This window comes from Bacillus rossius, chromosome 11, assembly GCF_032445375.1.
Source record: "Bacillus rossius redtenbacheri isolate Brsri chromosome 11, Brsri_v3, whole genome shotgun sequence".
NCBI classification, from domain to species: domain Eukaryota; kingdom Metazoa; phylum Arthropoda; class Insecta; order Phasmatodea; family Bacillidae; genus Bacillus; species Bacillus rossius.
Window position 1 is genome coordinate 9,903,325 of NC_086338.1, and position 16,595 is coordinate 9,919,919.

Here is a 16,595-nt window from a genome sequence, read left to right on the forward strand (position 1 = left end):
TGGTGTTTGAGAACTGGGCCATAACTGTGTTTGAAGAGCTTGGCCCAAACACACAGAATTGACCACGAAAATAAAGTTAGAAGAATTTACCACTCATTTGAGAAGTAAACCAATTAGTTAAGCTTTAATACACTTAACAGAAACAGCAAATTCATCACATCACATATGATGGCAAGATAACACTTTGTTTATTGTTCCATAGACGAAATTCCCCATGTGAATAGTGAAGTTACAATTACTTTTCATATTATTTTTCCTCCATGTTAGAATCAACTGTCTTAAACACATTAAAGTATCTTAAGCGTGCTCAGTGGCTAATACCAGGGGCAGCAGCCTTAAATCCTACGACCTAGGTCACTCTCCTATTTCTGGTTTATAACTGTCTCCAGATCACCACAACCTGTATAGAGAACTGTGAACCAATCATCACTGTAAACCAGATAAACTTCTGTAGAGCTGTACCGATTCACAAAATTTTGCCGATGTGCCGATACGCCAATACAACTGTTGCGATTCACCGATTCTGAACCGATACAGGAGATAACACATTTTGGTTAAAATATTTTTATAAATTTACTAAATTACATTAGATAATTCTTTCTAAGAAAAGCATGCAATTTAAATGCACATGTATTTTAGTTTATAAACGGAACATAACCTCTCTTTATTAACTAGTATTTTGAGCTTGTTTTCATTTGTTTGTTGACATCCCATTAGTAGTTGCTTATTGAAACATGAATTTACTAATTGAGGCTGGAAAATTTAATTATTAATAAATAATTATATAAATAATATTATTTAATAATAGGTAAATATGAAATACTTGGATTCACAAACCAATAAGTTTAAAAAAATTATTTAAAATGTTCAAAATTGCAAGACTTTGTATATGTTTACAATTCAAGAACAGGAATTCCAATATAATCTTAACACGTGCTTCAGCAAAAATTTACAGTACCAAACATTTATACGGAAATGCATTTCATGTGTTCGCTTTGCACAGGAAACAATAAAAGTAATTCACATTATGTGAAGTCCTATATTATTTGATTATTATTATTACTTCTTTTATTCAAGTTAAAAAACTTTATGTAAGTTAATTAAAAAATGTCTCCATCATGATATAAGAAAATTTCTTAGAAGTTCAAGCATTTGGTATTTTCCATTGTTTGTAGTGGTAGCCATGCTCTAAATAAAGCAAGTTTTTGTTCTTATCTAACTTTACCGTGCTGGTGATATATTTATTTACAATGATTAGATTCAAGAATGTTATTAAAATATAGGATGTTTCAGTTTGATGTGTACGGCTGGCACACGTAGCTAAGAAATGATGTTCCAAGTATGTAGTAGGATGAAAAGTGAAAAGTATACCAGTGGATTTTTAGATTATGACACACACTTTCATTTTTCAATAATATCAACCGAATATTAACAAGCGTATCGTGAATCGGCAGGAACACTAATTCAAATAAATATAGGGAAAATCGGCTTCTGCCGATTCACAATCGGCACAGCTCTAAACCTGAGCTTTAATTCTACTTTGCTACCAAAAAAATTCATGAAACACGAACGTCTCTATTGTTTATCGAGGCATGGTCGTGCTGCTACGTGCTGGTATTGACCACACGGCGTGGGAGGCATGGGAACAGCGTGTGGGGATGCTACAGGTATCACAGTTTCTGCTGAATGCTCCCTCACCAAAGGTGTGTACCCTTCGTCGTCCTGGCTGAGTGCATCCACCTCCGTGTCCAGCAGCACGGACGAGTTCTCTGTCCTCCAGTGAAGCATCGCGCACACCAACCTAGAACGCACACTCCCCATGTTTCACAGCTGCTACCAGCCTCTCAGCATCCACACAGCAAACTTGCTTTTTACTGGCTCCTCAGAGAATTTTGCCCCTGAGGCAGTTTGTACAAATTCAAGATCTAACTCAGGGCATGTGTACAGCTTATTTTGTAAGGGTCATTTAAGTAATACAGTGGACTCTCATTACAAAGTACCTCACTTATAAGTTATAAGTATGTACATATTTTCAAATCAGTACAAGTTGGTCTACATTTATGAACAGTTCAATACAACGTAATTTCATTAAAAAGTTCCAAAATTGTGGATTTGTTTCAGATAATGTGTAATAAGATTTCACCGCATGGAAAAAAATTGTTCTCTAATGCAAGTGTTGTATCAGCTATACAATGGAGCATAAATTTTAACTACAAAACATACAACAGTTAAGGTCAAAAAATATTTTACAAAGTTGAAAGTAATTGGTTACATGACTGTATTGATGTGGAAACTAAAACACGTCTCCGTTTAGTCTCTCAATTATTCAGTATCAATTAGAGTTTTAATTTTCATATTTTCATGCCAAGGCAGTTATGCTTTACTTATTTTCTTTAATATCATGTACAATGTGAGAGCTCTCCCTACCACAATCAAGCTAACGTCTCCATATTTCTGGGCACAGAACTGTGTACTACATAACATTGAAACTGTTTGCCTTGCTCTTCTCCCATTAATTCCTGAGGAGAAATCAGCGAAGAATTCCAGTTTAACTGCACAATCACAGGTATCCAACTGTGAACTGTGCCAACTACATATACGCTGGAAAAGTTTATCGTGGCGGCAAATAAAACAATGACGGACTTATAGCATACAGGTGCAAGTAGCATTACAGTAGTTAGTAGTGAGGAAAATTCGAAAGTATAGTTGGAACTACTGAAAAATTAACACGGGAAGTTCAAAGATGAACAGCCTGACATCCATTTCAGGTTATTATTTTATATTTAAATATGACACAGTTAAACTTGACGACTTTCTGAGTGGCTGAACTTCTACAAAAAGAAAAAAAAAATATATTGTACATACCTTTGGATAATTAGCTGCCAAAGTTGCATTTTTAACTTATTTGTGCAGTACAGATCAGAGGAATGAATTGGAATATTAAACTGTAACTTTTTAGGTTTAAAGTCAATTTTACTGGCTACTATGTGATATGGTTTAATTTCTTTCAAAAAAAAAAATTATTAAATTTTACCTAGCCTTTTAAAATCCAAAAAATGTTTATGATTTTACAAGATTAAATAAAATTAAATAAATTTTACTTAAAACCATATCATGCAAGTAGCCACCAGCATTGTCTTTAAACCCTAAAATTTTATGTTATTTATACCATTTGGTAGTCCCTATCTATATTGCACATAAATGTTAACAATTCAACTTTGCCAGCTAATTATGCAAAACGTATGTACATAATATATCGTGTTTTATCGCCTAATCGTTGCACATTTTATACTAAAATCAAGTTTGAAAAGTAGGGGTGCGACATTTATGCAAGAAAAAAAATTTTGTTAGGTAAAGTTATTCATAAAAACAAAGCCCATTCATGGAAAGTAAGTTTATTTAAAAAGTGAAGTATAAAAGAGCATGCCAAACAATTTAAATTAATAAGTCACGCAACAAAAACCTTTCTTCAACTTTAAATATAAAAACAAAATCTGTGACCCGAATGCAAGCCTGAACGAACGCATAACTATCGTAGTACACACCACAAGTGTGTGCGAGGAATCAATTGTAGTTAACTTGGCAGTTGACAGAGAGCGTGCGTTGCATGCAATCGGCGAGGTATCCATATTCGACTATGTGTGCGCGATCTATACGGGAAGCAACATAACCAAACATGAATGATGCCAACTAGCGCTGGCTACATTTTTATAAGCGGTACACCGCAGCGACGCAGACGATCAGATAAAGGTTATAACGTTTAAAAAGTCTTTAAAAGAAAATTTACACACCAGACAACTTCGTATTTCCGTTAATTAATTAAGTGGTAATGTCCGAATAAATATTAGATTTATACTTTAAAATACATCGTTTTATACGGAAAAAATGCTTACACAAAGATATTGGAATCTAATAGCAGGACCAAAAACATCATGCAATGATTACGCGAGAGGTTTTTTTATCCAAATTTTGTCACCCTGAAATATAGGTTCTACGATTTTGCGCGTGCAACGATTATGCAATAAAAGAGGGTACTTAGCACTTTAACTCCTATATAATTTCTAGGGACGTAAAAAAAACCTTTGTATAAATGAGAGTTCTGTATTAACACGATTTTTCTTAATGAGGGTTCACACTAAACGGAATTAATAATAATAAAAAAAACAATAACATTGAAATATTATGTTTTAAAAATGAAACAGGTGTGAGATGTCGGGAAGCCTACGATTCACTCGTCCTTCTGGACATACCCGAATACTCAAGTTGGCAAGCCTTCTTTCAACAGATGAGAGAGCCAAACGCCCGATCGTACATCTTATTTTTTTTTTGTTCATTGTAAATAAATATACAACTCATGATAACTAATGATCAATTAGGTTAGGTTAGCTACATTATAAATACTTTAAAACATTGTGGACGGTTGATTTGGTTAGGATAGTTACATTAAAGATACGTATTGTGCAATCATGTGAACAGTTTCCCCCAAATAAATACACCTGTTGTGGTATGGAAAAAAAAAAAAAAAAAAAAAAAAAAAAAAAAAAAAAAAAAAAAAAAAAAAAGCATGAACTTCGGGGAACTTCGGGTTTGGCTCTCTCGTCTGTGAAAAGAAGGCTTGCCAACGTGAGTATTCGGGTATGTCTAGAAGGACGGGTGAATCGTAGGCTTCCCGTGAGATGTCGGCTGCAGTGACGCACTTGGAGTAGCCCAGGCACGCGGCCAGGTGCAGCAGCGTCATGCCCCGGTGGCCGGAGAAGGCAGAGCCGGCCTCCTCCTCCTGCTTCCAGGACCGCGACGTCATGTACTGGCAGTAGCTGACCAGGCGGTCCTCGAAGTTGTTCTGGCTGAACAGGGATGAGCCTTCCACCTGCGGACCACGCGTCCCCCACGTTCCTCAGCACACACACATGTTCCCCCGCAGGTACGACAAAGCCAAGAGCACGTCAACACACCGGAACGCCACAAAACGCAAAACGCAAAAAAAAACAAAAAACATTAAATTAGTCAGCATATTTAATCAGAATACAAAAACATTATATATAGATACATATTTAATTCAATGAATGTAAATTACTTAGCGTGGAGTTTATACAAAACTATACATACGTACTAAGTAGATTGGAAAACATTTTGCTTTCTTTTTGTATTGCAACTGTTATTAGTAACTTATTTTTACATTACGACATTAGAACATTTTTGAAACACACAGATGCTTGCTGATTTATTTGTATTGTGCCCAGTAGTTTTACATGTTTATTACAAAACATTATATTGTAAAGAAAAAAAAATTATGTATTGGTCAAAATGACATTGTTTTGGTACAGTAAGTATCACTGAACATTTAAGTGTCATATTTTTGTTGAAAATGGTGATATCATTATGAATAAACCGAGTTTATAAAAAATAAAAACCTTAACAACAAAATCTCCTGTTTTAAAAATGAAACTGGGCCAAAATAAAACCATAAAATCTTATCCATACTGATGAACAAACTGCAAATGTGAAGCCCTCATGGGAATAGTTATTTAGCTTCATATCAGATTTAATTTGTATTTTAAAACAATGATTGCTATACATATTTTTTTCCAATGATTTAGTGAATATGCGCCTGAAAAATCAAACAAGGTTTTAACCAGTATAAACCAACGGAGTTTCCCAAATAAATACACACAATTTACTAACTTAGCAAAGACATTGAAATTGAGTAGCTCAAGGCTGATAAGTTTCAGTTTTCAATTTTTATGCATTCCCAGGTTTAATGTGTTGCTCCACAGAAAAAAAAAAAACACACACACACACACACACACACAGAGAGTGAGAGAGAGAGAGAGAGAATAAGAGATAGAGAGAGAGAGAGAGAGAGAGAGAGAGAGAGAGAGAGAGAGAGAGAATGAGAGATAGAGAGAGAGAGAGAGATAAAACACCCCGCAAGCATTCAAAGAATGTGCTGATATGCCCTGGAAAACCGAGGTACTACAATGTTTTTGTGCAAGTAGTCAGCTAACTAACATCAATTTTTATTTGGCTCTGTAATTTGGAAGGCACAATAGTAACTACAATAGAGATTTTTTGTATAAATTACCTTGTACAACTGGTATATTGTACAGCTGTGCAATTTTTAAACGGAAAATGTCTTTACAAACATTGTGCCAAAAAAATTAACAACGTGTAGCATTACGAATGCTACACATTCAGTAACACATTAAAAAAAAAGCATGCAAATTAAAGTAACAAATTTATTTGAGAAGTAAATAAAAACGTTTTCTGTTAAAACAAAAATACCTATTTAAAATTCATGGGTAGAAGTTAACATGTGCCCCAATAATGCCCAAACATTTGTAATTAATTTTCTCATAATTTGATATCTTCATAAGTCAGTGGATATCTTAAGTTCCACATATAAACTTCCACCTAAAATCATAATTTAAAACACAGTAGAAATTGTATAAACAATTAAGGTCAAATGAAATGTGACAGAAGACCTTTTTGCTACAAACTTGTTCTCTACATCATTTGAAGTAACATTACACTAAATCAATGAATTAATAAATTAATGAACTTAACATCTTGATGACAGTGAGGTCATTAGCCACAAAGAGAGGTGACGACATGGGAATGGAGCACTGACAAAATGAAACAATAGGGGAAGTTTGAGTACCCCAAAAAATTTACCAGCTAACAGCAAAATTTGTCACGTTTCCCACTTGCGAGAAATACAGGCTCGACTCTGCCGGCCATTGAATCAGAATGTCTCGAAAGGAAGCGAGCAGACCTCTCTGCCACAGGGTCCCTGTGCCTGCCATCTGATCACATGGGTCACTGTGGCGACGCTTAAAACAGCTCGGTTGTAGACGGACCATCACCGAGATAATGTCTGATCGCCACCTGGAATGTTTCCTTGAAGTGATACACACATGCCTACCGGATATTTAGCTACTGAAATGTTTGGCACAGACAGTAACTGGCAACTAACTTAAGTTCACGTTTCAACGTCTGCCTACATGAAGATGAAGCCACGCACTGAGATATGGTTTAATATGTATCATGCTTTTACAATCCATTCAGCCATCCAGACATTTGACTCTGACAGCAGGACTACTGGTTGAGATGGAACCACGTATGTAGGCTAAGCAGTAAAACAATGGGTAATGAATCGGTGGAAGCTTTTCGTGGCTTTCTGTACTTCGTTGTCAGAGAGGTTGTATGTTCGGCCTGTTGGAGTGACTTGATGAACCTTGCACAGAAAGTCGACAGATGAAATCCAGAGAATATCAGATTTTGAAAATTCAAAGGTTAAGGTAGACAGTCTCTGCTGATTTAAAGTGTTAAATCACCCAAGTAGTACAATAATACTGTATTGACCCAAATATAAGTCAAAAAATTTTCCCTCAATTTATTAAAAAAAAATAATCCATACCAGACTTATATGCAGGCATTTCATAAATTGCAAGGAAACAAAATATATATACATGTATACCTTAAAAACATAACTGTTATATCCCGCATACCAGAAATTTTTGTGAAATTTTTATTCATGTTCGTGTTTTCCACAAAAGTATGTCTGATGGCCTACGTTCACTTTATTCCATGTTGACATTAAGGTTTTCCAGTGGCCTTTAAAGAACTCGCACCCATCTTAGTTAGTCTACCACATTCAAGAACCCTTAACCACATTGGTCAACTCACCCCCTGACAAATCTTTCAGTTATGCTTTGCTGTGAGACTGTGCATGGCATTACCATGCCATATGCACCAGCTGGGCGCTCAAACCTTTCACCTTTGCTTTCTCCTCTTTCCCACTGCCTTAACCTCGCGTCCTCATCAATATTTGTAAAATTTGTAAATTTTTTTATAATTAATGCATTTGTAAAGTATAAATTGATGAGTTGCACGTTGCTTATTCACCGGGAATGTGTTGTCAGATGTGTAATCAATTAATCATGTGACCAGCAGGTTCCCAAGAAGTACATTACATTATTTGTAAGCTAGTAATTTTTTTTTATATTAATCTACTAAATTTCACTTTACAAATTTTAAACTGAAAAGCAATAGGTCAACTTGTATGTGAGCGTACTTATATTCAGGACAGTATGTATATAAGCTTAAAAAAACACCCCTTCACGGTTAATATATTAAACAAAAGTGCATGTCTGTTAGAGTATTATTCGTAAAGAATGGCAAATCGCTCTGCCATGGGCTAACTGCAATTTGAACTAGCCAGCAGTTCGGGTTTGACGTAGCCAGGCAGCGGCAGAAATCTGAAGGACCAGCGGAAATCTGAAGGATTTGCAAGGGGGGGGGGGGGGGGGGGGACCCCGAGAATTTTTCGTGGGTTTCAACCAACACAAATAATCTTTGGATAGAATGCTCGTATGTCGTACTACACTGCCCATATTCTGGCCTATATGCATGCAATAAGCGGGAAAATTTATATAATGCACAGAAAGTTTTCCAGGAATCAGTTTTGACGTTTACGTTCATCAGTCGCGTCTCGCCAGGGCAAGCGGGCCCCCTCAGTGAGGCCAGGGGGGCTAGACCCTCCCTCCTTGGAGGCAAGTAACGGCACGCACCAGGTCGCCCGTGTCGGGCTCCTGCTTGATGTGCAGCCGGCCGTCCACGGCCTCCAGCCGCTGCAGCAGCGAGAACTTGAGCAGGTGGTCGTCGCCTCGCTCCGCCTGCAGCTCCCGGCCCGGCCCCCGCTCCTCCGCCGCCGGGCTCTTGTACTCGAATATCACAGAGTTGGAGATCACGAAGCCCTCGCACGCCACCTGCAGGGTCGCCAGCCCCACCTCGTGCGCTGCAACCACACCACACCAGCTCGCTGCATCGCCAATTGCCAAATGCAACTTTACAACACCATACAGCATTGAATAGCAGGTTATATCATGGCATTAACTAGATTTTTAACCACACCATTAATTCAAATCATAAAAAAAAGTAATCTATAATGTTTGAAATTTAAGGAAAATCATTTCCAGAAAAAAAAATTGTACTAAAACGCATGGATCAGAAAAATTTATTTAATTAGTTTTAATGGGCATCACTTAATCAATCACTTTTAAACCACAAATGCTAATTTATTTTTATCATTCCGAATGTTTACAAATTATTTTATCGTAAAAATGCAGCATACTAATTTTAACACTATTTTAGTCGAGTAAGTACTACAAAACAGCTTTTATGAAAATAAAAACAATAACAAAAAAAAATCTGTTTTAAAAATGAAATTGGACTAAAAATAAATCCATAACATCTTGTCTCTATGTATTGGTGATTTTTCCAGATTATCAAACGTACAAACTGCACTCTTATGATAAACTTCACTGCATCATTTAAACTATTTGTAATCTTTAGATTTAAATCCGGCACAGCACATTTAAGTGACATAGACCAAAATTAACTGAAAACTCTGAAATTTTTATTGAATTCTGTGTCCCAGTAAGACACACTGGTAATCTTCCCTACTAGGGTAAGAAATGGGTTTGGCTTGTGGGTATTGAACACAATAAATTCAAGGCAAACACTAATGTTTTGGTCAACATTACAGTGCAGTTCTCGGCCAAGGGGAAGAACTCTCACACTCGCACAGCAAGCCATGCTGCCAGCAGGAGGATGTTTGTCAATCAGCTTATTTACGAGCATTGCAGTAATCGTAAAAGTTTGTAGCTTTGAGCCAATCATGGTAAGTTAAACTCCATTTTTTCCCTAAGCTTTAGCCAGGGCCAGGGCCGCCCACAGACATTTTGTGGCCCGGGGCAGAGTTTGGATTTGTGGCCCCCTGCCCTAAAACAAAATAGTTTTTGTACTCCATTGGCCAAATTTGCCATTTACACACTATTCACCTGAAACTGAAGAAGGCAAACCTGGGGCCTGGTTCCTACCTCTCTCGACAGTACTATACCACCAGACCTGTATGTGGTTAGTTTAGGAAAATGTATTGGAATGATTAAGGTTACTGTTTCAGAACAAATTAAAAAATAGGTGACAATGTTAAAAAAAAAAAAAAATTAATAACACTAACTTTAGTACTGAAGAAAATTATTTTAAAACTAAACAATTATATTTAAATTTTTGTATGATAGCTCTTAAAATTAAATTATAGCATAACACAATTGTATTAGTTTCAGTTAATCAACAGTTTTGTCTTCCCTTTTTTTCTTTGTTTTTCTTTAGATGTGGCCCCCTTTACAGTTGTGTATTTCGTGGCCCGGGGCAATCCCCGCTCTGTGGGTGCGGCCCTAGCCGGGGCACTTAAACTGCCGGCAGTTCTATCTCTCAGAATATACACGTGGATATTTGTGAGACCCTCAAATGATTATCTCCTACTGGTTTTTTATTTCTTAATACCTTTGCTCGGGTATCATCCAATGAGACGCTTCGGCGTGGGTTACAAGCGAATGTATTTTGGTTCCGTTTCAAGTTTTCTCTGTCTTGACCACGTGCGCCCACCAAGTGATTGTCGACGTAGCTTGTTATCTCTTTCTGGAGTACAGAAACAAAGAAAGCTGCTGGGAGTCTGCAAGGGGAGGTCTGGTGGGATGTGAAGGGCTGGCACGGGATCGGACAAGCCAGAGCCAATGTCCCGGGGCGAGCAGAGTGTCGGTAAGTGTCAGTAGCACGTGGCGATGGAGACAGGTCTTCTAAATGACACAGCGAGCAGACAGAATGTGTTCTTGTGATGGCTGGCCCATAGGAGCGCGCCAGAAATCAGATATATGTAACTAGTATGGAAAAGATTATATGGTGACTTGCGATACCAGAGTGGGGTCTGTTTATGAAAAGCAATTAAGAATTCACTGATTAAGGTTTTAAGTTGTATTTTTATAAGAGTTGAAATGGCTAAAAGGCATGTTTTCAGAGTAAATTTTAGGTGTAAAACAACCCATACAGATTCTTAAGCATTTAAGGGACTTACATTACACCTTTAACTTCATTTCTATGCCATATAATGTTAACATCACTGCTCAAAATTTCACAGTTGTCCTATAGACGACGAGAAAACTGTACGCCAGTTCACAGCCTTACGCTTAGACGTGACACCATGCTAGAAATACCAGCAAGAGTCGCACTTATCATCCTGCCTCATCAACACACACATCCCGACTAAAGGGGCCCAATACACCATGGAGCACCGAAATTCAACAAAACATTTTAAAATGTATCAGAATATTTAATCAAATCTACACTCAGCTTACAAAAACCTATTTAATATATTAAATTCACGGAAAGTAAATTATTTAGCATGGAGTTAGTACCAAAATATATTTATGAAATAGATTGGTAAAATATTTTTTCTTTTATTTTACAACTGTATTAATAACTAATTCTTACAGTACGATAATGGAACATTTTACAAACACATTTTGTTCTTAGTAGTTTGGTGAAGTAAATAGCATTGAAAATGTGAGTAATTGTTGAAAATTGTGCTATCTGTATGAATAACCAAAGTTCATAAAAAGTAAAAAAAAAATTTAAAAAAAGGACAAAAATTTCTTATTTTATAAACAAAATTGGCCTAAAAATAAAACAATAAAATCTTGTCTGTAGTAACTAGGTACAGAGTATTATCATTTCAGTAGTAATTCTACTGTTGTCTTCTTCATTATCTAGTTTACAGCTTCTTTGAGGCAAGAGCGTCAGCGCGGGAAAGTACAATGACGAGAGGAGCTCGGCGAAGAGGATGTTTTCGTTTGCTGGCTAGGTATTGGTAAGCTCAGCTTTCAATCTCGCATGGAATTAGTATCATTTTATTTTTGAAGTTCCCCACATTTAAAATAATTTTTGAATTTTGTTTCAAAAATATTTCTTTCTTTTCAATATTCACTGATCTCTTGCAAATTTTTGACACTGAGATTCTCTAGGAATTTGTTTAAAATGGCCTGAAGCACTAAGTGTTTCTTATCAATTACATAAAAAATTAAATCAGAATCTGCACACAGCACAAAGATAATAAATTTAAATTTCAGTTTCAAAAATAATTATACCTAATTCTTACAGCAGCAATAGCAGCGATAAGGTTACAAATATATTTTTAATGAAAGGACACAAACTAATTGAGCGAGTCTTTCACTGCTCTCCGTGATTTGTAACATCTAACCTTGTTAACAAGCATATTCATGTTTTCTCATGTTGCAAATCTATACTAATATTATAAAGCTGAAGAGTTTGTTTGTTTATATGTTTGTTTGTTTGAACGCGCTAATTTCAGGAACCACTGGTCCGATTTGAAAAATTCTTTCAGTGTTGGATAGCACATTTATCGAGGAAGGCTATAGGCTATATTATATTATCAATAACATTAGGGATCCTTACTAAAAGTCCAATTTAGAATCAAATATGTTGGACGAGGTTAGATACAACATGCAGTACACGTATGAAGTGTGTGTTGACAATGCCGCAGGCGCTAGAAGTTTATTATTGCCTATTAACATTGTTGCCACGCACTAGATGCCTTATCATTCTTAATTTTCCCATACAAGTAAAAAACACCCGTGTGATATTAACAACGAAGCAATCAGTACCGTCATATAGAATACATAGAGATAGTGTGAGGTATATATGTAGATATAAAGAGATAAATACAGATAGAGAGATACATAGATATATAGGACTATAGATATAGATAGAGATAAATATATATTTAGGGACATGGATAGATGATTTGAATATGCGTAACTACTTCAAACATATTACAAAACAAAACTGAATGAGGCATTGCAATTAGGGATGGGGCGAATCCTGATTTCCTCGAATCCGAATCCTAACTCGAATCCTCGACTGGAATTTCCGAATCTCGAACCCAAACCCGAATCTTTTAACAGATGATGTCCACATATCTAATGTAAGTGAGATGTATTCTGCTTGCACTAAAAGTCCCTTGACTTTATCACATGTAGATTGGTACATTTCTGGTATAAGTGTATATAAAGACAACAATTTTTTCTTGAGAAATTTCAGTTTTAGTACAGATTAGCGGTTAGGATTTTTTCTATAAATAAGCTAGAGGTCTGCGAGCCTAAGAATTTTACTTCGAGCCGAGCTCGAGCTTTTGTGGTACAGTTACACTTTTGGGAAATTATTTTTATCTTAAACTTAATATCATGTTTGAATAAAGTATTAAAATGAAGTGGGCTTATTAATTTTGGGTAACTATTTACAGAGTGTGTTTACATTTTGCACTGCTAGAAAAAAAATAACATTTTTTTTCATTGAATCTTACCTGTTTCCATTGGTTCATTAGTAACTGATATCATCCAACTAACATAACCAAGTATATGTTTGTGTAAATGTAACATATCTTTGGAAAAATTTCACCCTTGTCAATTTTTCTGGAGTCCTTACTGAGCTTCAACAAACTTAGCACCAAAAATCATGTTGTTTGAAAAGTACATTCACATTGTTTCAACATTTCCACTTTTCAGCACAATAATTCTGAGAGAGATTGTCACAGAGTATTAAAATCTATTCTTTAATCTATCATTCAGAACAATAATTTGTTCTGCACGTTCAGGAGTTAAATTAGCTCTACGATTGGAGATAGTGTTTCCAGCAGAAGAGAAGCGTCTCTCGCTGGCAACCTGCTTGGCTGGAATGCTTTAGTAAAATTGCTTAACCTCAAAATTAGTGTCATAAATATCTGTAACTGGTCATTAAAGTTTAATCAATTGAAAGTAATAAAAATAACATTTTACTTCATTCAATTTACACTTGCAAAAAAAACATACACACAATAAACCTACATGGAAATAAGTCTTTTTCAATATCCTGAAGTCTGAAATATGTTTACTCATGTCATTAAATGTAGAGCTGTATTGAAGAAGCCGATTTTGCCAATATTTAGTTGAATCGGAATTTATGCCGACTTCCGATACAGTACGCTCGTTAATTTTCGGCCGATATTACTGAAAAACGAAAGAGACTGCCATAACCTAAAAATCCACGAGTACCATTGTCACTTTTCGTAGTATTACTGCATTCTTTCAGATCGCATTTTTTCTTAGCAACATGTGCCAACCGTACATATCAATGTTTAACATCCTTTTTTTTTTTTTTAACAATGTTCTTTAATTTAATATGTCATAAATAAATAATACATTACTATCACGGTAAATATACATCTGTTGTTACGGTAACTATAGTGCAAATATGGTAGCTATCTTGCTTCTGTAGTAATTATGGTATTCTACAAAGAATCTTTAGTTCTTTATATGGTAATTATCTTAAAATAACTATTGGGTTTGTACTATAGTTATGGTACATCATCCATATTTCTTCGTATGTTGTTGTTCATTTGTCTTTTCTTCATATTTACGTGTGCCATTATTTGAGACAAGAAGTTTCAGAAAAAATTTTAACGGACATTATATCACACATTTAATGGCGTAAATGACGAGACCTCGGGCAATTTAAACGCTTTATAAGGAAAAACCTACCATGCGGGACCTCGTAAGTGAGTTTTACTGTATTTTTTCCCGTAAATAGTAAAAACCGAATCCTTTGACGAATCCTATATCAGACCCGCCGAACCTTCGAATCCCTAGGATTCGGTAGATTCGGCGGATATTGGATTCGGTCGCCCCATCCCTAATTGCAATGCATGCCGAGCATTAGCTAGATAATGGAATCTTTTCAATATTAGTAATCTATTATTTTTCAGCTTTTTTCTAGAGTGCTTTATAGAGTCTAGATTACATACAGACCACCAATTTTTAGATATATACAGCTAAATAACTATACACTGGCAGAACAAAGTCTGTCGGGATTTGAAAGTGATATAAATTATTTTGCACACTTGACATTCAAATTAAGAAGACAATTACTAACTACATCTGATCTCTTAAACAGTTCCCCTTCACCCTGTGTTCAGCCCGGGCAACGCTGGGTACTGCAGCTAGTACACTTATAATACAAAACTAGGACATGACAATGAATGCAGAATTTTTTAAATAATGCTGAGCATGATCAATATATGCAAATTGTGTTTTCAACTACATTGCTGGATGTGAATCACACGTAGTTTCTGCACCTGCCGCTAGAATCCACTGTCGGAGCATCGACATCGACTATTGAATCATTACATTAGCAGACCAAAATTTTAAACTATATTAAAAAGCTCCAATAAAACCAAAAAAGGCCTGAAAAATAATACACCCCAACTTTGGACCCGATTTTCTGCAGGGAATTTCATTAAAATACTACCCATCTTGGTTTTAATAAACTAAACAGTTAATGCTCTAATGTTTCCATTTGTCTTTTTGAACTTTGGTTCGAGCCATCCTCCACAGGTGGCAGCACTGTGGTTGTTACACATTTCCCTTCCTTTAATTCAGTTGCATTTACGAAACTACTCCCACCAAGTGCCATATGCCAAATTGTTACAAATCAAAAATTTCAAATGAAACTGGATTTGTGATTTTGAGATTTGTTGAAAGAGTCATCTGTGTTCCAGGCGCACACAGACACGTACCAGGGCAGTAGCAGCGCAGCACGCCACTCTGCACCAGGGTGGTCGGCACGGGGAATGTATCGAACAGGACCGTGTAGGGCGAGGTCGTGGAGTACCACGGCCCCGTCACCAGCACCTTCACCCCGCCCTACAATCCACACACACCCGTGCCAACACCTACAATTATACTTCACTCATACTTCAAAACAACAACTACAGTGATGGCTCTTGAACTCTTCAACACAGGGCTCGATCTGGACCACGGACATGCCTGAATAACGAAAATCAATAAATACCAAAGAAAAATTAATAGAACAACAACATTGAAAAAAGTTGTAATAGCCACCTCTATGGCAATAAAAAATTTTTACGTGAGCATAATTGTTTAGAAAATCTGATATCACGTTGCTTCCATTGTAAAAAAAAAACGCCCCATCTACAAGTATAATTCTTAATGTGGGGTGGCCATCCATGGTAGATTACATCAAGTCGAACAATACTGGATAAAGAGTGCCTTCAGTTGTGAAGTTGCTGTGAAGATGTAGGTCTATAGCATATCGAGTAGGTATGTATCAAAACTGAGGTTAGGAGACTATGCACATTAAAACAAATAATGCCTAAAGTTAAGAAAAATCTGCAATTTTGCAATTTTTTTGGTGCATTGTAAATAGCCAACCATAAGCACTTTGCAAACATAACAACAAACCTTAAAAAAAAAAAAGCCAAAAGTGTACTGTTTTATATTTACATTTTGATATTTATAACCTTTATCCTGAAATATCTATTGCAGTTGCATCAAAACTCATACAAGTAAACGTAAAAATGTGATATCCAAACTATCATAAAATATCTCTTTAAAAATATTTTTCTCAATTTTTATAAATCATATTTTACTCAAAACATTTTTTAGATCTTTTTCAAAAATGTTACACACTATAAAAAATATATTCACACATGCCTATCAATAACATAACCTTCACGGAAATTGTTCTATAATGTTTGAAATACTTTTATTTTACAATTTTATTTATTTTTATTTAATAAGTTCTCCAAAATTGTTTGCAACGTCAGGGAATATAAACATTATATGTTTTTTTTTTTTTTAATTTTATTTTTCATAGTCTGACTGTGAAGTACAGACTGATAATCA

The 16,595-nt window shown here is 35.7% G+C and overlaps 1 protein-coding gene and 1 long non-coding RNA gene across 5 annotated transcripts in view; one reads left to right on the top strand and one right to left on the bottom strand.

The window, feature by feature from the left end:
• Nucleotides 1–16,595, bottom strand: part of LOC134536631 (calmodulin-binding transcription activator 2) — a 417,559-nt gene that overhangs the window by 72,142 nt on the left and 328,822 nt on the right. For all 4 annotated transcript variants that reach the window (XM_063376428.1, XM_063376429.1, XM_063376427.1 and 1 more), the window contains exons 12-15: nucleotides 15,467–15,593; nucleotides 8,571–8,797; nucleotides 4,698–4,867; nucleotides 1,699–1,801 (exon numbers count right to left, since the gene is read on the bottom strand). In XM_063376428.1, the coding sequence (XP_063232498.1) occupies nucleotides 1,699–1,801; nucleotides 4,698–4,867; nucleotides 8,571–8,797; nucleotides 15,467–15,593 (627 nt within the window). The remainder of the gene's footprint in view (nucleotides 1–1,698; nucleotides 1,802–4,697; nucleotides 4,868–8,570; nucleotides 8,798–15,466; nucleotides 15,594–16,595) is intronic.
• On the top strand, nucleotides 14,224–15,751 carry LOC134536632 (uncharacterized). Its single transcript, XR_010075830.1, has 2 exons — nucleotides 14,224–14,445; nucleotides 15,449–15,751. It is a non-coding gene; the product is annotated as an uncharacterized LOC134536632 (long non-coding RNA).